Raw genomic sequence first — 24,675 nt, forward strand, 5'->3', positions numbered from 1 at the left:
TAGATAATGTCATGATTCTGATAGATGAAACCCATTAAAGAACTTTAAGGCAATAATTATTCCATAGAGAACATTTTATTCAGGAAACAAAGTATCGGCACTACATAGTTGAACCCAAAACTAGATTCCCTTCCCTCAGATATAAAGTAACAAGTTGCAAGTCCCACCCCCACGAAGCAGTCATAAATCACATTCTCCAATTAGCCCGGAGCACCGGCTCTCTCCCCAGCTCCTCAGCCCGCCAAAACAATGTCAGTTTTTTGTCCTTGAGTTCCCACGGAGCTGCATTATTATTATGGCTAGCTGAGCTCAAGCATTCATCCCTTCAACACCTAATTTCTAAACAGAAGAAAAAGCATGTTAAAAGCAAAGTAAAAATGGCTGCAATTTTCATCAGTTGTCAGAGCAGGAACATCCAATCTTACAGCGTTGACATATAAAACATATCCTAATTACATGTAGTTGAAAAAAGGAAAACAAACAGAACAATCTATTGCAGGTATCAAGAAGTTTATATTGCCATGCTATAGACTTATTGAAAGTTATGAGACTTAAGATAATTATGATTAATGTTTTGTGCTGATGTTTATAGATACACAAAACAGTAGTCCTGAATTTTAAGTTAGAATTAAACTACTATAGGACTGCTACAGCTTATTTGGTGGCTTTACTGTAAGTCATTGGATTGATTTTTTTTATATCTTATGCAACATAACTCTGGGCAGCTCACACATATCTCCACATATGTCCCCACATACTGTATGCACAAGGAACATTACTGGGCTCCAACCTCACACTGTCCCAATATTTGTAGGAAAAACCAAGTCCTTAAAACTTTTCAGAAACAAAGGAGGGCCTGATGGATCTCAAAGGAATGATGTTTCAAAAGGCAGAGTGATTGCCGAGAGTACCTGCTTTCTTGGTCCCACTAAATGGTACATATTTAAGATAAAGACCTGGAACACCTATGCTCTATCAGATCTAGTGGAACAGATACCTCCAGGGAGAGAAAATATCTGCGCCATTCAAGGCTTCAAAAGAGATAACTAGCTCCTTGAATCTCTCAGCTCTTTAAAGTAGATCAAACTACCGGTAATCTACATGCTTAGGTATAATTGTCACATGTAATTATGCTATGTGCAATGTTTTTTTCACTCCTTTTTTTGACCTATCATTTTAAGAAACATCTTACTCATTTCTCAGAAGAGCCAGAAGAATTTGATAATTCTTGAGAAAGTGTAAATTAACCCTTCCTATAAACTGTTGGAGTCAATGATAATAAGCCTTATTTACTACACTCAGTGATTGACTTTAACTTACTTTGTTTTTAGCTATGTACTCTTACTAGATGGTGTGAATTAAACCTGCATAATCTCCAGTGAACACATGCTATTAACAAATTAGGAAAATTGAAGTTTAATACAATTACAGAATTCCAGGTTGAGTAATGTTGGTAACATAGAACTAAAAATGAATTATTTGTGTACCATAATTTACTGAAAGTGCTTTTCTATATACTTTGCAATTTTTGTAATTACGTAATATAAGAGTTTTTGCATTATAATGATAGTAATGACACTATTGGGTAAACGTAAAGTGCTTATATATATTCTACAGTTTTGCCCAATTCTGGCATCTAAGAAGACTTAATATGTGGAATCCTTTGTTGCTATATTACAAATATTTAATTTCTGTAAAACCGCCATCCCAAACTTGTATTCCTGATAATTCCCAGCCATTTATACCCTTTGAGAGAGAGCTTCACTGAGGAAAGCTAACACATTATGCTGTGTATGGCTTTTGTTTTTCTTATATAGCTTTGAACATATAAGCCAGTGCTTACCAAAACTTTTTCTTCATTATCAAAATCCCTTATAAGAAAGACCTTTCAATCAATCAGAATAGAGCTGGAAGAGATCTTAGAGCTCTTCTACTCCAACCCCTTGCTCAAGCAAAAGACCCTATACAATTGGAGGCAAGTGGCTGTCCAGCCTCTTCTTAAAAACCTCCAGTGATGAAGCACCCAAAATTTCTGAAGGCAAGCTGTTCCACTGGTTATTTCTCCTCACTGTTAGGAATTGTCTGCTTAATTCCAGATTGCTTCTCTCCTTGATTAGTTTCCATTCATTGTTTCTTGTCCTGCCCTCTGGTGCTTTGGAAAATAAGTTGACCCCCTCTTCTTTATGGCAGCCCCTCAAATACTGGAATACTGCTATCATGTCATCCCTAGTTCTTCTTTTCTCTAGACTAGCCATGCTCAAATCCTGCAATTGTTCTTTATATGTTTTAGTTTCCAGGCCTTTAATCATCCTAGTTGCTCTTCTCTGAACTTTTCCCCAAGTCTCAACATCTTTTTTGTAATATGGTGACCCAAACTGGATGCGGTATTCCAGGTGTGGTCTTACTAAGGCTTTATAAAGCGGTACTAATATTTCACATGATTTTGATCCTATGCTTCTGTTCATACAAACAAGGATAGCTTTTTTGCTGCTGCCACACACTGCTGGCTCATATTTAAGAAATTGTCTACTAGAATTCAAGATCCCTCTCACAGTTACTGTTTTTGAGCCAGGTTTCACCAAATGTGTACTTGTACTTGGTTTTTCCTGCCTAAGTGAATAATCTTGCTTTTCTCCACATTAAATTTCATTTTGTTGGATAAGGCCCATTGTTCAAGTCTGTCAAGATCTTTTTGGATCCTGAGCTTGTCTTCTGGGGTGTTGGCTATTCCTGTTAGTGTCATTCACAAATTTGATGAGTTCCCCTTCTATTTCCTCATCTAAGTTATTTACAGTATGAAAATACTGAAGGTTGCTGGGCCTAAGACGGAACTTACTTCCCTCCATGTAGTAATGTCATTAAGTGTTGAGTACAGTTTGTCAGCCAGTTATAAATCCATCTGGTGATGATGCTGTCTATCCCACATTTTTCTAGCTTACCAAGAAGTATGTTATAGTCTACTTTGTAGAATGCCTTGCTGAAGTCTAAGTATATTATGTCCACAGCCAGTGGTGGGACTCAGCCGGTTCACACCAGTTCAGCAGAACCAGTAGCCCAATTTTTTTGTTGCCCAGGCACAGAATGTACTTCCGGAAGCGGCATTCATACAGAGAACTGGTTGTTCACATATTTGAATCCTACCACTGTCCACAGCATTTTGCTGGTCTACTAGATGGCGGACGTGCAGGCGGACCTGTTAGGCTGAGCTCTGCAAGTCCCAGAAGTCAGGCGTCCCAGGAGCCCCCCAGGGGTGTTCATACCCTCTGTGTTGGGGTGATAGTGATGGCAACGAATTAGGCAGCTGGATAATGCTGGGCTGCTGGTCTGCTGCTTTCCCGGACTGGATGTTTGCGGCGTCTTCCCGCTGCTTTGGGTGTTTTCCGGGCCGTTTCTGGCGGCGTTTGGCGTTTTCGGCGGCGTTTTTGGCGGTGGCGGAGCCGGCGTCTTCGGATGGTCCCTGGCTGTTGGCGGTCTCGGCGGAGGCGTTTTCGGGCCGTCTCGGGCCGTTTCTGTGGTCGGCTCGGTCTGCCTTCGGCTGTGGCGGTGACGGCGCTCTCGGCTCATTTCGATGGCGACGGCGACGGCGGCGGCGTTGCTCCCGGGCCGCTCTAGGCCGCCTTTGTCATCGATTGCTGCCTTTTGGCCCGCTCTTGTTAGACCGTTTGCTCGCTCGATCGTTTGCCCGACCTTTCGCCCGCTCCCGCCTGAGCCTTTTCGGCCCGTTTTCCATCGGCGGCGGGAATGGCTGGATCGTTTTTGGTTCCAGCGGCATCCTGGTGGCGGCAGCAATGGCGGCAGCGTCTGCAGCGGTGCTCCGGCGGTGGTAGCGGCCTTGGTGGCTCAGCGGCGATGCTGCACTTGACCTGTCTTCTCCCCTGTTTGCTTTGCTTGTTCCAGATGGCCTGGTACCCTCACTGTTGCTGGTGGCCCCGAAGGTTCCCGGGTTAGCCGGTTAACTCCGGTGGATCCCAATGGAGCCCAGCGGTCCCTTGAAAGACCTATGCTCTCCATGGCACCTGGTGTGATTCTGGTCGGTGCCAATGGATTTTTGGACCTAAGGGAGTTAGACTCAGTAGACCACAATCTGGAAGGCCCCAATGACTGCAGAACTGAGGGCCCATGGAGTTGTGGCCATGAACAATCTTCTGGAACGGCAGAGCAACGGAGGACTCGGCTGTTTAGCAGTGCAGACTTTGATGGCGTACTACGATGGATTATTATACTATTATACTTCTGCCTTCGGACTGTTGCTTATTGTCACCCACATATCATCCCCAAAGGATTCAGAGTTCCCTGGGTATTAGCCACCGTGAGAGGGTGGCCTGAACTTACATCTGCTGCCCCTAGAGGTGAGAGCTCTAGGGGACATGCTATACCCAGGATGGGTGTTTCAGACCACCCCCCCAGGAATAGGCCTTGCGACTGTCGTGAGAGGACGGTGGTTGGCCTGTCCTGGGGGTGCACCCAGCTGAATGGCAGTGGCTGGGTGGAGGGTCGGGACACCTATTTGTCCTCTGCTTAGACCCTCCTTACGGACTATGGACTACCTGCATCTGGACTGCTCTTATGCCTTATCTTAGGTATTCCTCTACGGACTTGCTCGCCCTCAGGGGTGCTCCCCCTTCCTGGGGGCGACCCGCCTTTCCAGCCGAGTACAATCTCGAGGAAGGGCCCACTTATTGGGACCCTGAGAGATGGCTGGGCACGGGTAGGGGCCTCCGACGTAAACCTAATAAGAGGCCCCTGGTTAGTTTTTTGTCGAAATTTTTTCGGGGGTTAGGGAGGAGGGAGGGTACTTCTTTTGGTTGTTTGGACGAGGGGGGCAGTCCAACAACCTCTGTTCAGGCCAGTGCCGAGGCGGATCGCGGGGGGGGAGGAGAGGGGGTCGGTTGCTTCTGGGGCTCCAGGGCCAGTCGTGGGATTACCCATTCCCACGACGTTAGGGAATGGCAGCAGGTGTAGGAACAGAGGGCCGTATCGATCTCAGGGAAGGTCTCTCTGCTGCTTACAAGCGGTGAGGCACTCCGACCCTCTGGCTCCGCCCCGAGGTCCCGGGAGTGAGGATGTGCAGCCTCCTGAGCTCCGGCTGGTGTACTTGAATGCCAGGTCTGTCGCTAACAAAGCTCTTCTCGTCCGTGATTTGGTCGAGGGTGAGCAGGCGGACCTGGCTTGCATCACGGAAACTTGGTTGGGCCCAGAGGGTGGTATTCCTCTGGTTGATCTTTGCCCACCAGGTTTCTGGGTGCTACACCGGCCTCGGGCTCAGGGTAGGGGTGGGGGAGTGGCTGTTATTATGAGGGAGACCTTGTGCCCACGGGAGGCCACCGTTCCCCAGATAGTCGGGTGTGAGTCTCTCTTTTTGAGATGCGGCCCTGGTGCGCAGTTGGGCTTGCTGCTGGTGTACCTTTCGCCTAGTCATGCAGCAGCAGCCCTGCCTGAGCTTCTCGATGTCCTCTCTGGGTTGGTGATTGAGTTCCCGAAACTTATAGTTTTGGGGGACTTCAATCTACCATCTCTGGGAGGATCATCTGAGTTGGCTCGGGAGTTCATGGCTTCCATGACGGCCATGGACCTGACGCAAGTAATTTCGGGACCGACTCATGAGGGAGGCCACACCCTTGACCTAGTTTTCTTATCTGGACGGTGGTTAGATGATCTTGGTGGGGGCTCCCCAATTGTTATGCCCCTGTCATGGACCGATCATCATCTCCTGCGGCTGGTCTTCCGTTTTGCCACCCCCCGCCGTGGGTGTGTGGAACCTATCAAATGGTACCGCCCCAGACGCTTAATGGATCCCCAGAGGTTCCAGGCGGCGCTGGGGTCCCCACCTGCCTCCCTTGCTCACAGCTCGGCAGACGCCTTAGTGGAAGCCTGGGAAAGGGCAGCCACTGAGGCTCTTGACCGAGTTGTACCCCTGCGGCCCCTGACCCGGTGCAGATCCCGTCGAGCTCCATGGTTCTTCGCGGAGCTCCGGGAGATGAAGCGTCAGAGACGGGGCCTAGAGAGCGGTTGGAGATCCAGCCGATCCGAATCCGACCGATTGCGACTAAGAACCTATACTAGGTCTTATCTCGCTGCGATAAGGGAGGCGAGGTCTAACCACTTCGCCACCCTTATCGCGTCCGCAGATAATCGCCCGGCCGCCCTGTTTAGGGTGACTCGCTCCCTCCTGAATCAGGAGGTGAGGGAGGAACCCTTGCAGGGTCGTGCCGAGGAGTTTAACCAGCATCTGTCGGACAAAATCGCTCGGATTCGGACCAGTCTGGACTCTGACTGGGCAGAGTCTGTCGAGCAGGACACGGGCGGTCTTGTCGATATCACCTGGGAGGAGTTTGATTCTGTGACTCCGGAGGAAGTGGACAGGATCATGGGGAGGCTGAGCACCACCACATGTTTATTGGACCCGTGCCCTTCCTGGCTGGTCTATGCAGCCCGGGAGAGGACACGCAGCTGGTTCCAGGCAGTTATATCGGCTTCTTTGAGTGAGGGCAGCTTCCCCGCCGTCTTGAAAGAGGCGGTGGTGAGGCCTCTCCTCAAGAAGCCTGCCTTGGACCCAGCTGTATTGAACAACTTTCGTCCTGTCTCCAACCTTCGCTTTCTTGCGAAGGTTGTTGAGAGTGTGGTGGCACATCAGCTCCCTCTGGTCCTGGATGAAGCGGATTATCTAGACCCGTACCAATCGGGTTTCAGGCCCGGGTACAGCACGGAGACGGCATTGGTCGCGCTGGTGAATGATCTCTGGAGGGCTCGGGACAGGGGTCATTCCTCTGTTCTGGTCCTATTAGACCTCTCAGCGGCTTTCGATACCATCGACCATGGTATCTTGCTGCGGCGTCTCAGGGGATTGGGAGTGGGAGGCACGGTTTTACAGTGGTTCTCCTCCTATCTCCAGGGACGCTCGCAGTCGGTGTTGGCAGGAGGGCAGAGGTCGACCGCGAGGTCTCTCATTTGTGGAGTTCCTCAGGGGTCGGTCCTCTCGCCTCTCCTGTTCAACATCTATATGAAACCGCTGGGTGAGATCATTCGTGGTTTTGGAGTTGGGTATCATCAGTATGCTGATGATACCCAGCTTTTCTTTTCGACCCCAAACCACCCCAGTGATGCCCTCACCGTGATGTCCCGTTGCCTGGAGGCGGTTCGGGTCTGGATGGGGAGGAACAGACTTCAACTCAACCCCGACAAGACCGAGTGGCTTTGCATACCTTCATCCCAGGTTTATTCGGACATTCCACCTCTCGCTATGGGGGGCGAATTATTACCCCCCCGTAGATAGGGCTCGCAACTTGGGAGTCCTCCTAGATTCACGGCTCACTCTGGAAGACCACATAGGAGCTGTGACTAGGGGGGCTTTCGCCCAGGTTCGCCTGGTGCGCCAGTTGCGGCCCTATCTAAGCCGGGATGATCTATGCACGGTCACTCACGCGCTCGTGACCTCTCGACTAGACTACTGCAACGCTCTCTACATGGGGCTGCCCTTGAGGACCACCCGGAAGCTCCAACTGGCACAGAATGCAGCCGCGAGAGTTGTGTTGGGAGTTTCCCGATACTCCCATGTCACACCTCTGCTCCGTGAGCTGCATTGGTTGCCAGTTGTCTTCCGGGTGAGATTCAAGGTACTAGTAATGGTGTTTAAAGCCCTACATGGCAGGGGTCCGGAGTACCTTAGGGAACACCTGCTGCCGGCGTCAACTTCCCTCCGCCCTGTGCGTTCCCACAGAGAGGGTCTCCTCAGGGTGCCACCGGTCAGAGAATGTAGATTGGTGGCCCCCAGGGGGAGATCTTTCTCTGTGGGCGCCCCGGAGCTATGGAACCAGTTACCGGTTGAGCTCCGGACGGCGCCCGATCTTCGCTCCTTTCACCGCGATCTGAAAACATACCTGTTCGAACAAGCCGGCCTGGCCTGAGGGGGGATTGGTGGGGTTTTTACTATCATTTTATTGGGGGTTTTATTAATGTACCAACTGTTTTTATGGGCATGTATTTAATTATTTTTTAATTTTTGTAACTCTGTGTTTTATTTTTGCCCTGTACACCGCCCTGAGTCCTGCGGGAGAAGGGCGGTATAGAAATATTAATAAATTAAATTAAATTACTAATTTAATCACTTTGTCAAAGAATGAAATAAAAGTGGTTAAGTATGATTTGCTTTTAACAAATATATATAGGCTTATAGTTATAACTTTATTTCTTTATAGATGTTTGCAGATCTGTTTTTTATTATCTTTTCCAGTATCTTCCCAGGTATTGATGTTAGGCTAATTGGTCTATAGTTTCCTGGGTTTGTTATTTTTTTTCCTTTTTTGAATATTTTTTCTTTTCACCATTTATCAGTAAGTCTTTATTTGAATGTCCATATTGTGATTGGATAATGGGTTTCTATTATGTTACCCAAAGAAAAAACATTTTTACTAATTTTGGCTAATTTACACAGTTTGGAATATACTGACAGAGACTGTCTTCAAGATCAAATCATACATGATGGGTCTTGTACACTGCCCTGAGTTTCTCCATGAAGAAGGACAGTTTCTAAATGTGATATATAAATAAAATTACTGCAATATTGATTAGCAGTAAATTGTAGTTCTGTGGTACAAAATGCATGTATTCATACTATTATGTCATGGGCTCTGGTGAGCAGGAATGAAGACACAAGACTGAGTACAGAGAACCTCATTCTTTTATTCTTGCTGGAACTGTACTTGAGCTTGGGCCGCACCCAGCCACAATATATAGCCTAGCCCTATGGTAGCAGCCAATAGGATTGAACCAGCACTTGCCGCCTGGGGCTGACCAATTGCAGGACTGGAGACAGCCTGTCTGGGTTGCTGGAGAGCCATTAGTTCTCCAGCAACGCACGTGGTGTGGTACCACAAGCCCAAAACATAACACCCCTCCCTTCTAAGATCAGGCTATAATCCCCTTAATAACCTTGACAACAGTCAAGACTTATTAATCACTTCCAACAACCATAATAACATAATAGCAAAAAATACAAAATAATAAATAATAATGCTTATAAATTCAAGGTGGCTAGAATGGCATTAAGCGACCTTTACAGACGGGCCATTGTAGTAGGGACTACAATAAGAATAAACAATGGCTAAACAGCTTGCCAATGCAGTAAGGACTACAATGAGATTAAACAACGTCTCAATGAACATGCTTACAAGCAGTACAGGCAGTTTCAAAATGCCCCAATTTCTGTAGATAGTGGTATAATTTTCACAACACTATACATCACTTTATTTTACAATATAGTCTGTGAGATATGCCGGAGGTTTGTGTGGCCTGGAGGAACTCCTTGGAGTTCCCCTCACTTTGTGGTCTACCAGCTTACCCCGTGGGCTGGGTAGACCCATGTCCCCTTGTGCTCCATTGTCCAGGGGGATTGAAACACTCTGACTGGCATCACCAGGTTGGCCCACCCCAGAGTCAGTCTGTTCTGCAGAGTAGGCACAGCGGTTCCTGAGATTAGGCTGGCTCGCCTGGTCAGGGGTTCCATGTTGCAGTTCCGAGCTTCCTGTTCTTCCTCGGAATAAACTTCTGCTGAGAAGGGAAAACCCTGGTGGTTCTGGTGTGGGCTGGCTTGGGTACCAGTTTGAGGACCTCGGGAGGGACTTATGCCACAGTCCTCAGTGACCATTCTGGAAACCTCTTTCTGAGTTGGTCGATGTGTCTTCTGACCAGTCGCCCTCCCTCCAACCCCACTTCGTAAGATAGGGGTCCGGATGCCTTGGTTACTTGACCAGGAACCCATAAATTCCCTGGCCCATAGTTTCTGGCCCAAACCCAATCGCCCATTTGCGGCCCCCTCGGGGGTTTTGGTCTAGAGGCTTCTGATGCCACTCTGGATGCAACATGTCCAGTTTAGTAATTAAACACCTTCCCCAACGTAACTCAGCAGGACTTTTACCTGTAGCAGTGCAGGGCGTAGAATGCTGGCAGAGCAAAAAATCTGCCAATCTGTGATGTCAGTCACCTGTGATAATACGCTTGAGTGCCTCCTTTGTAGTCCTCACCATGCGTTCGGCTTGTCCATTCGAAGAGGGATGAAATGGTGCAGCCGTTGCATGTCTGATGAGGTTAGCTCTAAGAAAAGCCTGAAACTCAGCAGCAGTGAATTGAGCCCCATTATCAGAAACTAAAACGTTAGGCAACCCATGTGTTGCAAAGAGTTTTCTCAGCACCTGGATGGTCCTAGCAATAGTCATATTAGGGACTGGAACTACTTCCAGCCATTTTGAGTGGCTATCCACTACTATCAGGAAAAGCTGTCCTTGAAAAGGCCCAGCGTAGTCAATGTGAACCCTAGACCAGGGGGTATGCGTTTCTTCCCACCTGTGAACTGGGGCCTGAGGCATTTCAGGCCTAGATTGCTGGCACGTATAGCAACCATGAACTTGATCCTCTACAGCCTTATCCAGGCCAGGCCACCAAAGGTAGCTTCTAGCTAAGGCTTTCATTCTTACAATGCCTGGATGGCCTTCATGTAAAGAGTGTAAGACTCTGTCCCTCAATGAAGTGGGAATTATGACTCTGTTGCCCCATAAAATGCAGCCCTTGTGTGCAGACAACTCATGTCTCCTGACAAAATAACTTTGAAATTCAGAGCCTGGACTTTTTTCCAACCAATCCATGTATACCCATGACAACACTCTGCTCAGAATTTTATCTGTGGCAGTTTCAGCAGCAATATCCCCTGCGTGGAGGGGAAACTCAGGTAAGTCCTGAATGGACAATATTTTAGCAGCAGGAGCTGGATCAGGATCCATTAGTGGCAGTGGTAGTCTGCTGAGGCCATCTGCATGGCCCATTTCCTTCCCTGGTTTATGAATTAACTTAAAATTGTATGCAGAGAAAAATATAGACCATCTCAGCATTCTTGGAGATAGTATGTGGGGAGTTTGTTTGTCTGTTGTGAACAACCCCAAAAGAGATTTGTGATCAGGATTGAATAGGATTGAACCCACACTTGCCGCCTGGGGCTGACCAATTGCAGGACCAGAGACGGCCTGTCTGGGATGCTGGAGAGCTGTTAGTTCTCCAGCAACGCACGTGGTGTGGTACCACAAGCCCAAAACATAACACATACATCTGTAGTAGTGGTGGTGGGGTCTATAATGATTTAACCACCTATATGTGGTTATATCTTAAAGCCCTTTGAGAATATATTTTTATTATAAATTTATATACATGAGAAAGTCATAAAACTGAAATGCTTTTTGATTTATGTGATTATGATTTAATTTGTAACAATGACTAGGCAATAGCCAGATAAATGGGATATGTAAAATATTTAATGCCTCAGTGTAATCATCCCTGGAAGCTAAACCAAGTTTACAACAGACCAATTAAACAGCAAACCAATCACAATATGCATCTTTTTAAAAAAATAATAATTGACCTAATGGTAAGGGATAATATCTCTAAAAAGGATGAGCTGCCATTTAGTTAGGATATGTAAAATAGATTTGTTAAATCCATCAGTGATTTGTGCTCGTATAAATGTTATTTAAATAAAAATTGTGAGAAATCATGTCAATTTTCTACATTTTTTGATTATTTTGATTTTGTTAGATGACTGGGCATAGGTCTTGGTATTTAAGAGCTAGAGATCCCTTTTTTTAAAAGCATAATTATTTAATGATATTGTCTAGGAAGATAATTTAGAAAAATATCAGAATTAGGTTTTTTTAGTTAAGCAGTAGAGATGGAAGATACTATTTGAGCAGGATGTTTTATATGGCAGGTTTTATAAAGGAGAAGAGAAAAGAAAACATGTTAATAAGAGTGTTTTCCCCTTTCCTTTACAGTTTTACTGTAACAGTTTGTGCAGATTTTCAAAGTCCAGGTTTTTCAGATAAAATAGGTAAGTCTTTTTTAATATTTGCATGTTAGCACTGAAGGTTGTGGGATTTGGGGGGAGTTTGAAATTTTGCATAAGAACATTGAGGGATATTTTAAAAGTTAAGGATCTCTTTATGGTCTGCACACTTTAACATTCTTATAGCCAAATGTTAACATTCTTAAAACTAGGTGCTAATGCCAGGAATGCAAATAACAAGCATACTTTTTGCTGCTGCTGATAAAAGCTTTAAGTCAACCATCCTCAGCCCAGAATCCTCCAGATGTTCAAATTCCATAATTCTCCAATATATGTAATTAAAGGTCATACAAGTTCTAGATTGTGGGAATTGTAACTCAACACATATGGAAACAACAATTCTAGAAGACTAACAGGTGGAAGGAGGATTCTGACACAATTCTTCCAAAAATTTGCTTCCATAAGTTGCTACTGCCATGTTAAGAAAAGGTGTCACTTTGATAAATACATGCAATTAACATCATAACTACTTTGACCTTTAATTTGAAGAACAAAAATGAAGTGAATGATAAACCTCTTATCCTTGAAACCTTATTTCATTTGTTTCTTCTCAATTATTAAAATCTTCTTCAGAGTTCTTATTTGAATTGCCCTTAAGAAAATAAAGGATTTTAAAAGAAAAGACTTATCTCTTGTCCTTAATAGTAGAATAAATAGTCAAGGAGGAGGCAGCTGATATATTCACTGCAATTATTTAAGATGAGAAGCTAAAAATTTCCACTTCAGCAATCTTCATTGTATTAGATTTTATTCTTGCTTTTTAAATGTCATAATGGGTCCATTAAATATTTTACTATAAAGAGCAACATATAAAAACAGAATAATGCAACAATCAAAGAAAAGTATTAAATACATCAAACCATAAACATAAGAAATAATTACTATAGTATATTATAATTATAGCACCATGTAGCATTCTTCAATAAAAAATTCATTTCATAGTCAGACATTTTGTCTACAGTAGTTCTATATCAGTCTTCAAATGCACAATAGAAAACTATATTTTAATAGTTTCCCAACTATTAGAAGGGAATGTATATCTAACATTTTGATGAGGGTATATCACAGGAGGGAAACCTCTGCAGAGAATACTGGCCTTCAACTCTCTTCTGGACATACCTGACAAAGAATGGGAATCTCAACAAGCACACTTTTCAGCACACTTGAGTGGACTGACCCACATCCCAAACCATATAAGATTTTGAGGTGATGAGAATATTGAATTGCATCTTTTAACCAACTGGCAGTCAATACAAAATATTGCAAAATATTGGGTTGCCTAGTTAATATGAGGTTGAGGTTTTGTAGGTGATCATCAGACAGAGTCCTCATTATTAGCTCTTAGTTTGAATTTTTTGATTGTCTTGATAAGTTGGTTTTGTTTGTTGTTTTTACTTTTTTGTTTGTAAACTGTTCTGCCATCTATCCTAAATTAGTAAACAAAAAATAAGTGTACAGTTTGCAGTGGCTGTCATATAAGAAACCAGGTAATGAGACAAAATCTAACCCCATGAAACATGATTATGAATTAAGAGCCAGTATTTATTTAGTAGTAAGTGGTTCATATTCCATTTTAAATAATCTTCCCTCATGTTTAGGTGATCTTCGGATTGCTGCTTTTCCTAGTACAGCTGGACATGGATGTAATATATACTACTCAGCAAAGGACTCAAAAAGATTGGCAGGGCTTGGTGCTTCAATGGTACCATTCCTGCTAGTGTTGATTGTGAATTTTCAAGATGACCAAGCTGTATCTGTAGCCATATATTTTCACTTCGCTATCAGACAGGAGAAGTGATGACTCTGAAATTAAGACAGGGCTGTATCCTCAGACCAGCAAGAGAACTGCGAGGAGAGTGACTAATTTTTATTCAACACTGAGTATTTCTCAGATAATGATGAAAGTTTTGAGCCAAAAGAGAAAATTGTGAAATCTTTAAGGACAAGAATCCCCAGCAACTTTAAGATGTGTGCACTTCAACTCTAGCTTGCCAGCTGCAAGTTGAAGCCCACATATCTTAATGATGCTCAGGTTTAGAAACACTGCTCTAGATTCTTCTCCATAAGGATTTTCAAACTTTTTCAGGCTACACAACCTTTTAATTACAAAAAAGAAAAAGAAAAACACTTGAACTCTTGTTTCAAAGATAAAGCAATAGTGATAGAAAATTGGCTGGATTCAAGTGAACTTTTACTTTTTAAAATCTTTCTCTTAATTCCATCAAGTTCTCACAGAATCTAGGATTCCACGGAATACAGGTTGAAATATCTTGGTCTAGATTATAGAAGATTTAATGTAGGGCCATAGCCAGACAGTACAAGAGAATAGGTGGCTATGAGAGGAAGAGTAGTGGCACTTTCTGAATTTGGCATTTCATTAATTTCTCAGTCTCAAGAGAAGTGCTGGATGAAGGCAACTGCAGCAATTCTCTTATTTTCCCAGTTGGCCTGAATTTTGTCTTCATTTTCTCAGAGCCTCTGTGGGATGAGGACAGCTATTGCCATTTAATTCAGCATTTATCCCAGCATAGAATTTAGCCATTCAAATAATGCCATGAAATAGACATTATTATCAAATAATAATAATAATGATGATGATGATGATGTCTATTATTAAGTAGAGATAATAACATCTATTTCTGTGGGAATAAATAACTGGTATTAGTTCTGCTGTGAAAACATTGGCTCTGTCAAAACTGAAAAATTTAGAACCATTTTACTTGGGAGAGTATTGTAGAAATATTCTGCATTTTTGTTTTGATGTGGTGAATTTATAGTTAAAAGGCAGTGAAGAATTCATAATAATCCTTTTTTTCTGCCTTATAATATCATAAGAAATACCTGGATATCCTACTTATAGAAAAACACAGTTGATTCACTGATTGTATAGAAGCTACAGAAACAGCAGCTTTCTCTTAAATCAAAGCAGAATGTGAAGGACAGTATTTGCCTTTTACAACATTTTGTTTCCTAATGTTCTTTAGTTCTGAAAGCTGAACTACAGTTAGATTCACTAAAAACCAAAGGAGCTGTTAAGAGGACTCTCTTCCTTGATTATCATCAGTCACAGCATGTCTTCTCCTTCATGATAACTACACAGAATTGGCTCACTTGCAAGGACTTTGTGATTTATCTTAGAGTAAGTTTTGTTCTTTGCTGGTCAAGAAAATAATACTTTCAGGATAGTTATTCTGGAATTAGTTTGAATATGAATGAGTATACAATGACAGGTAAAATAAATTAAAATAATGTAATTGGTTTTGTAAATCTGATGTATTTTAATTATATGGCTTTAGAATAATAATAGTTTTCTCCTTCAAACTTATAATAGTTGAAAGATAACCATACTTTACTGAAACACAACAAATGAAGGGGATAAAATAATGAGTTGCACATTAGCTGTATTATTGATCCCATTTACCTTATTTGGACTGTACATATAGCATTAAGAAAAATTTGAATCTATCTAAATCATTCAAATTAAAGATTATTTTCTCCTTTATTAAGTGTTCAACATTTTGATGAAAATCAAAGAAATTGTTTTGGGGTTTTTAATTTTTTTCTCAAAAGATTGCTTGTTGATTGTTCAAATTACAATGCAGTATTTGAATTTCATGAAATATTGTCTTATTTCTATTGCCCATCACATTTTTTACAATGCAAACCACATGAAAATGCACAACCACAGTTGTCAGTGATGAAATATAATACAACCCTATTCAAGGTGCTGGTAATGACCTATAAAGCTCTACATGGCATGGGTCCGGATTACCTACGGCAGCACCTGCTGCCGGCATCAACCTCCCTCCGTCCAGTGCGCTCCCACAGAGTGGTCCTCCTCAGGGTGCCTCCGATCAAAGAATGTCGATTGGTGGCCCCCAGGGGGAGGGCGTTCTCTGTGGGTGCGCCAGACCTATGGAACTGCTTGCCGGTTGAGCTCCGGATGGCCCCCGACCTTCGCTCCTTCCAGCGCGATTTAAAAACTTATTTATTTGAACAATCTGGCCTGGTTTGATGGGTTTGGGGTTGGATCTAATTTTAACATAGTTTTAATCATTGTATTATATTGGGCATGATTATTTAATTCTTTTAACTTCTTTTAACTTTTGTATTTATATTCTAATATTTATTGCCCTGTACACCGCCCTGAGTCCTTCGGGAGAAGGGCGGTATAAAAATTTAATAAAAATAAAAAAAAAATATTTAATATCAGTGTAGACTCTAGTATACCTCCCCAAAACTCTGTGACAAGGCAGTCACATAATGAAATATCACAGCAAATTTCAGTGCAAAAATTGTCTCTCTAAAGTTAGTATCTTGATATTACGATACATTAGAACAGCTATCAGAACTGTTAAATAGTAAATTCTTTCTATATGAATCGTGAAATGTTAATTGAGAAATGTCAGATATTGAAATGGCTTTCATGTGCTAATATAAAATACTTAAACACATCTAAAATTCACAAAATATAGAGAGTATATTCGACATCAGATTTGATGAGATAGACTATGGTATATTAGTGCCAATTGAGATAAAATATATGCAAATACAGTAATAACACTCACATATACATTACCCAAATGTATAAATAGTGTTTGCAGATGTTGCAAGAACATCAGATATATTCAATTTCAGTAGCTGAATTAATTCTGTTTCTGTGGTGTTGCTTATGTGGAGGACTATTTTTCAATTAAATTTTCAGAAAGGCACAGAAACAAATATACTTGTTATAGAAAATATAGAATCAGTTGGGCCTTTTAGATTGGTGGAATCTCCAGAGTTCTTTGCTGAAGTGCATTTAATGTTTATATATTTAACAGAATAGTTGAAAGTTTTGTTTTGTTCTGAAATGGGCTCGGTCTCAGTTCCCTATCTACTTCACCAATCGAGAACTATCTGGAAGGCCTTCCTTCCTTCCTTCCTTCCTTCCTTCCTTCCTTCCTTCCTTCCTTCCTTCCTTCCTTCCTTCCTTCCTTCCTTCCTTCCTCCCTCCCTCCCTCCCTCCCTCCCTCCCTCCCTCCCTCCCTCCCTCCCTCATTGTTTCCACAGAATCCCACAAGTTAGGTTCGTCTGAGAGATAATGGTTGATCTGAAACTATCTAATGAGGTTCATAATGTAGCATGGATTTGAATCTGGATCTCTCCAGTCCAATATTTTTACTATTGTATCCAGTGCTTTTTTTGTAAAAGAAAAAGGTGCCGGAACTCACACATGTCATACATCCCGCTTTGCCTACCCTACAAGGTCCCATCCAAAAAAGGTGCCGGAACTCCGTTCTGAGCGTTCTATGACAAAAAAAGCCCTGATTGTATCACTTTTGAAATAAATTTAGGCAGCCATTTCTTATGTACATGGAGGCAAAGTGTCATAGAAGCTTTAATATAAATTAATAATTTATTCTTTGTCTTTTTAAATGTCTTAGTCTCTGAGCCTATGCATATTTATTTGTGATGAAAAGTGCATTCCAATGGAAGCAGTCATCCTAACATCTAAATAGTCATAGGATTGGAATATTAATTATTTTATTATTGAAATAAAGATCAGATATTTCTTTTGTGCACTCATAAAGAATGATGATTGGTTTAGGTCAACATTTAGATTCCCATAATTTAATTCCTATAGGATGAAACTGAATTTAGAGATAAATTGTCTCCAATCAATATTAGCTTGAGCTATAAACTGGATGGATCCACATTTTCTGATGGATTAGCTGTGAGCCCAATATTGAACTATTATCAAGAAAACAGAATGGAGGAACAGGTATGTGTCCTGCAAATTCTATGACATTAGGAAGTCTTTTCTATAAGATGGCCTATTTAGCAGTTTCAGCATTCCCTTAGCAGCTTGAGCCAAATTAGTTCATTGTGGTGAGTTAATTGAACCACACTAACCTTAAATTTGTTACCCTCCTCCAACTGCATTTTCAAAGAGTTCTCATTCTTGTAGAGTTCTCATTCTAACTAACAATAACAAGATGTGAGATCATTTGCCTTGCCTCAGAATGGGAAAAATATGTATACACACCCAGTAAGCAGAACATAACATGGCTTTATATATATAAGTAACTGAGTGTGGCTTGTTGTATAAAGATCAGAGTTTGGAAGGATCAAAATCTTGAGGGAAGATATTTATAATGGCTATCAAAAGAAAGGAAATGGCTGGAATTCCTGCCAAAGAGCCCTAACATGAGCAATGCATGTTTTGGACAATTTAGGCATACATTCTTGTGGATTGTGGAGAAGACAACGTGTGCATTCCTGACTTGAAACTTTCCGTTATGCCGTAAGTTGAAACAAGTAAACATATGTATTGTACTTAATGGAATAAAGGTGTTCATTAAAAATGTGTAGAGGGAGAGTATACAGTACAATAGTAGAGGAATTGGAAAGGGCATGCATGCAATTAGAAATCAATTTTAAGTGCTGCATGTTGAGAGCTAACTTTAGTCTTTAGTTTACTTTTTGCAATTTGTCAAATGTACAGCATCAAAGGTTTCTTACAGTTATAAAATCCAAATCCCTTCTGTATATTTTGCTTCTTGAAACTTTGTTTATTTAAGCAAAAAAAGCAAACATTTTGCTTCATTAGAGCCAAGCCGTTTATATAGTATTTGCTTTCACTCAGAATTTGTCACAGGAATGCTTACAGGAACATATTAACTGCAGTTCTAGCCTTATAATATATATCTTATTCTCACAATAATGGATTGGGTTGTAACACTTTTTTGTAGAGATAGGAATCAGATTGTAATTGGGGAAGAAAACTACCTCATGCTTACAATCAATTCAAGAAATGAAGGAGAAGGTGCCTATGAAGCCGAGCTGCATATAACAATACCTCCAGAAGCAGACTACACAGGTGTTGAGCGGAATAACAAGGTAATGGCCAGCAGAAATACCAATTATTTTTGTCTCCACTGGAGACTTTGTAACCAAAATCTGCACAAAAGTATAGCATTTGGAGGTGGGGAGGGGTGGGGTGGGTGAGGAGAAACCTAACAACTCTAAACTTGATGGGCAGTAAGTATATATAATAAATAAATAAACTGAAGTATATCAATTCATTCAGTATATAGTAGAATTTAATTTTAATAATTAGTTGATTCAGATTTGCAATTTGACTTGCATGATTGATTCCAATCATCAATCCAGTTTGAAAATTCAGTCCAGCTGAAAAAAACTATGTAACAGATCTTCTCATTAATTCAAACACACATGTTTTAGTGTATAAAATTATTTTGGAAGTTCAGTTCAGAGACTAGGTTTGAAAACATGATTCAAATAAATTACTTCAGAATTTGATTTTTGAACTGAACTAAAGGTTCACACATTCCTAAAATGTGGTCCAGATTTTGAAATAAATAATATATATTTCAGCAAAATCCTTATCAGATAGTCGCAGTTATGGGAAGATGGGTTAGGAAAATGTCTCAATAGCTTTGTTTAGAGCAAGTGTAGCAAGTATAGCAATGAACTGATCTGGAGGTAATACATTTTACTTAAAAAGTATAAAGAAGAGATCTTCGTTTGAAAATAAGATGAGATCCTATTCTTTAGATGCACCAACGGTTCATGCATGCACCACAGGGTAAGAGTAATATTTCATTTTATCTGACTGCAAACAATTGAAAGTTGATACATCATGAACTTTATTCTGAATAATTTAAAGTATGATGCTCCAAAAAGGAAAACAGGTTGTGCCCAGATAATTTCCTTTCTAAAAATGATTTTTTCTGTTATTGTGTTGAAAATAACTTTATGAAAATATTATTTTATTGTTCCAGAGGGCCTAATTATGAGCTACAGTGTTAGATCATACCTTAGTTTAGTTACAACTGGAGCATTTATCATAGTATTTTAGTACAGGTACACAGATACCTTTTTAAATATCTAGCAGTTTTTTGCCTCATCTGGAATAATTAGCTTATCCTATTGGCTGTAACATTTGTAAATGATGGGAACGATAATAAATACATCTGGAAGCCATAAGATTGCAAAAGATACTTTGCTTAGTAAATGCATAGCAGTCATTCCAATCACATTATGATTTTTAAAAGCATTTTGTATACATTTTTAAATGTTGTTTCTCCAGTGAATTGTGTTAAAGAAAAAAAGATAAAAGACATGTTTTATTTTTATGTAATTTCTAATGTCTTACAACTTTCTATGCTTCTCCTGCTGACCATCTCCTGCTTCATTATGTTCATTCAGATAGATAGCTGATCCAAAGATCAAAGATAATACACAAAAAGTTAGCACTGTATTTATACTAGGGAAAGAAAAATCTTCAACATACTAAGCTATTTTGGATTTTTTTCAGTACTTAAGCTAAACATAAATCATGTGTAGCCCTGACTACTCAGCCATTGTCTAGATGTTATAGTACTAGTCATTTGCAATACATTTAGCACTAGAGGTGTACCTCAAAATTGTGAGTTCATGTGTATTAAATTTGAGTTGTGCTATTTATGTACAGACATGGGCCACATTTCCAACTTTAATCTCTTCAAACCATGTTTTATATTTGGCTAAGATAAAAACAAGTGTACATTTTAAGCCTTTTTATCCTAATACAAATATTTTTACATGTACTTTCTCTTATCACATATTTTTGCAAGCATTTTCTCCTATAATACACATTATGTTTGTATATTAATGTGTAATTCTTACCTAGCTTCAGAAAATTACTAAAGCAAATTTCCACTACTGTAAACAAAAGCTGAATAAATTTCTCATTGAGTCTTATAGCTTCATACATGTGTCATTTTAAAGATTACAGCAATTTTGCCTTTTAAATTTTATAGGATTATTTTGTTTTTAATTTTATGTTGTTTTATGTCAATATGCTTTCTAACAAATATTACTACAAAAATTTAAACAACTGAGATCAGCAAAAATATATTATATTGAGTTCAGCAAAAATACTGTATATTGTATTGCTGACTCTGTAAACAACTTAAAGCAGTAAACCACTCTGTAAACCACTGTGAAGCAGTATATAAGTCCAAGTACTATTGTTATCCTGAATTCCAATTCTCCTATCAGAATATTAAGGCAAAATAGCTTTATAAATGTCATTTTCCAACCTAGTATACTTGATATATAGTGAAAATAATACCAGTGATCTTTCCCTGTTTCATTTATACCTAGTTTGTTCTTTTTTGAATGTCAATTTTATCATTCATGAATGAATTCTTAGACTTCTGTACAGCTGTTTGAAATCAGCAGCAATCTTGCTATCTGAAGACCATTCATTTTTCCAACAGGATACATTCTGGATTGACCTTTCAACTCCATGTTGGTGTTCTTTGGTTACAGGCACTACGTGTGCTGAGCTGTGATTATAAGATGGAAAATGAAACTAGAACAGTGATCTGTGATCTTGGAAATCCCATGGCAGCTGGAGCAAATGTAAGGCAAAATCAAAAGTATTATTAATTATAGCAAATTAAACTGTTTAGAGAATTAATGGAAAACCATCAAAATTAGGAGAACTTATATTAGTGAATGATAGCTTTTTTAAAAAATGTGCAGGAGTGAAATTGTAGTTGAACATTTTACTGTATATATAATTTTCAATTTTTCAAAATACTTGTATTTATATCTGTATAGCTAGATGAGTGAGTAAAATCATATAAAGTAGCACAAATACCATGATAATTTCCCAATTTACTGATTTCATTTGTTTTGTATTTTTATTATTATAATTGGAACTGATTATGGTTTTGTTTACCGCACTCTCACACCATTTGCCATGTAGTTAAAAACATTTTATTATAAACAACTTTCAGGGTTTCCAGATATTACCCCTTACATACATGCATGCATGCATGCATGCATACATACATACATACATATCAAGAAAATCTGAGTACCAGGTGTATTTATTTGTAAAAAGGAAGACATATTGATCTCCGGGACAGAAAGTATATTTTGCACTGAGCTTTCATTAGCCACTGCTAACATTATCAAAGAGTAAGCCAACATTAGAGAGACATTGTTTTTATAGCCTTTTAACAAATTAGCACGACTGACGCTGCAAATGCGACCAGGGGGCTACCAACCAGATTAACTGCATGAGGTGGCAATAACACACTGTACCATAATAGGGAGAGCAATTGCGGGATAATGCCCGACAGTTTGACATCACAGGATAAGTGCTCACAGCCTAGGAAGCAGGTGGCAGGAAACAGGGCCTGAACGTGTAAACCATCGACCACTCTACTCTTGCATAAACAGGAAAGTGAAAGGCCTCGATCACACACTTACAAAACCTCTGGTGAGGCAGGGGAATGCGAGGACTGGAAATGCGGAAGTGCAGACTGAACCCCTTGCACGGTAAATGAGGGAACAGCTGATCAGCGCAACAAGCGTGGTGGAAGGCTTGCCAGCTGACAGTGCTTCCGGACACAGCAGCGGGGGGAGTGATCCGACAAAAATGCCGGACAGTCACATGCTGCAAGATGGACAGGATCGGCGAGCGGGGCGAGTGGGAGGAGGCGGACTGGCAAAATTGAAGCGGATGTTGGTCAGCGCGACCGAATCAGGATCAACTCAATTACGGGAAGGCAGGGGACGGGTGGACCAATGACACGCTCAATGGCCAGGTTGTTAACATCCAAAGGGCTATAAGGATGAGCGTTCCCAGAGCTTAGCTCACACTTTGATAACAAAAACAGCTGTTGATGAAGGCTTAGTATTGAATAAAGTTTTTTCGTCCCGGAGATCAGCATTTTAGCAATCTTTTAGTAGTCTTTTTAAATGGATATACCTGGGACTCGAATTTTTAGGATAATTGCATACACACAGACACGCACACACACATATGACTTTTTGAATTGCTATAACCAAGCAATAAAATGTTACTTAGTAATGATAGTTCCAGCAGTCCCAGTTGCCATCATTAAGCAAAGATCATATAGATCATTAAGCAAGAACCTCACATGATCATCATTTCCTACTTTCCATCAGCTTCCCCTTTGTGGAAAGTGGCAGAAAAAAATAAAAAATGTGATGTCATGACTGTGGATGCTGTACCAGCTGGAACTGGGGACTGCTCATAACTACCAATCATTTAGCCCTCCCCTAACTTTGAATGGTCAGTGAAGGAATGAACATATTAAAGGGTTTTCTGTTAAAAAAAACTTGTGAAGTTACATTGCTTGCTTGCTTCCTGCCTGCCTGCCTGCTTTCTTCTTTCTGAAACACTTTTCTACTGTTTTAATCAGATAAAATCCGTTGTCCTCTGTGGAGTTTTATTGTTGGCAGTTGTGAATCTCATTGCCCAATATTACTAGCAATGTCAAGGATTAAAAACCTTCATTAAAACCCATTGCCACCCAGAAACACCATCTGCTGCTCCTTAATACATACATCAATTTTATGTTTAAATAAATCATTAAAGTAGGGCTAAAGTAAAGAGGCTTTCATAGATCACTAGAACTGTGGTACATATCTGCTCCAGTGGAACTCAGGGAACCAGAAAAATTTACATTTGGCTGCCAGAAGTAGATACTATATGCTATTAAACCTGCAAAAAATTGAGCTGTATGGATATTGTGGCCTTTTTTAAATGCTACATTTATATAGACAAAGGAATTATTTGTAAGCCATCCTATAGCCAACCCCTCTGGGCACATTACAATAAAATCTTTAAAAAAAATAATGGTTCTTAGGACCATCAATTCATCATTGAAAGATATTGAGGAATGCCACACAGCCAGGAAATTGGTACCTATAGATTCCATGGTACATTATCTATTTTGGGTATCCATAAGACCCCACTGAATGAATGAATGAATGAATGAATGAATGAATGAATGAATGTGTTAAATAGCGGGTTCTTTGGTGCAGGAATGAAGACGCGGAACAGAGTACAGGATAACTCATTGTTTATTTCGTGCTGGAACTGTACTGGGGAATTGTCTGCAACTAGCTGCAATATATAGTCTAGCCCCTAGGCAGCAGCCAATAGGTTTGAATCAACCATTGCCGCCTGGAGATAGCCAATTGCAGCACAGGAGACTAATAGTCTGGGTTGTTGGAGAGCCGTTAGCTGCTCCAGCAACCCACGTGGTGTTTCATAAGAGCCCAGTACATAACAGAATGAATGAATGAATGAATGAATGAATGAATGAATGAATGAATGAATAATCTAGTAATCTTAAAATCCCATCAGCTTTCAAGCCAGCATAACCATAATCATGTACATTTCAATAATCATTAAAAACACAAATATATTTCTGATTGCATACATTGGATCTTAAGGTCAATACCCTAATAACGAGAGAATAGACATTCAAAACATGAATTATTTTACTGCTTTGGGAAGGAAAGAAGTAAAAACTCTAGTTTTTTTAAAAAACAAATTAGTAATATTGTATGTACTGTACATACATCTGTAGAATTAATTGTCACCTGTTTGTTGATTGTTTATTGAAAAACAACAAGACTTCACTCAAGGCATCTTCTGGTCATCTTAAACATCTAATATTAATTTATAAACATAGTTTAGTTTTATGTTCATAGTTTTAATATATAATTTCACTTTGAAGTTTTCTGCAGGCATCAGATTCACTGTTCAGCATTTTGAAAATCCTGAACTGAGCGTTGAATTCAAGCTCCAAGTACAAAGGTAAGAACACATATGTAATGAAAGAAAATTCTTTATTATGGTCTTTGACCAGCGTTACAAATAGAAGAAAGAAAATATATTCCTAGAGCAAACATATTACCAAGAAATTATCATAGAATAATAGAACAATACATCTAAGTCAAAGTTTTGCATG

General features: G+C 40.4%; 1 protein-coding gene across 1 annotated transcript in view; it reads left to right on the forward strand.

Moving 5' to 3' along the window:
• Positions 1 to 24,675, forward strand: part of ITGA8 (integrin subunit alpha 8) — a 157,891-nt gene that overhangs the window by 84,084 nt on the left and 49,132 nt on the right. Inside the window, exons 16-22 of the mRNA XM_081346360.1 lie at positions 11,814 to 11,869; positions 14,869 to 15,023; positions 17,511 to 17,648; positions 18,103 to 18,170; positions 18,619 to 18,766; positions 21,206 to 21,298; positions 24,442 to 24,521. Coding sequence (XP_081202486.1) covers positions 11,814 to 11,869; positions 14,869 to 15,023; positions 17,511 to 17,648; positions 18,103 to 18,170; positions 18,619 to 18,766; positions 21,206 to 21,298; positions 24,442 to 24,521 — 738 coding nt within the window. The remainder of the gene's footprint in view (positions 1 to 11,813; positions 11,870 to 14,868; positions 15,024 to 17,510; positions 17,649 to 18,102; positions 18,171 to 18,618; positions 18,767 to 21,205; positions 21,299 to 24,441; positions 24,522 to 24,675) is intronic.

Source organism: Vipera berus (assembly GCF_964194415.1).
Source record: "Vipera berus genome assembly, chromosome: Z".
Taxonomy (NCBI): Eukaryota; Metazoa; Chordata; class Lepidosauria; order Squamata; family Viperidae; genus Vipera; species Vipera berus.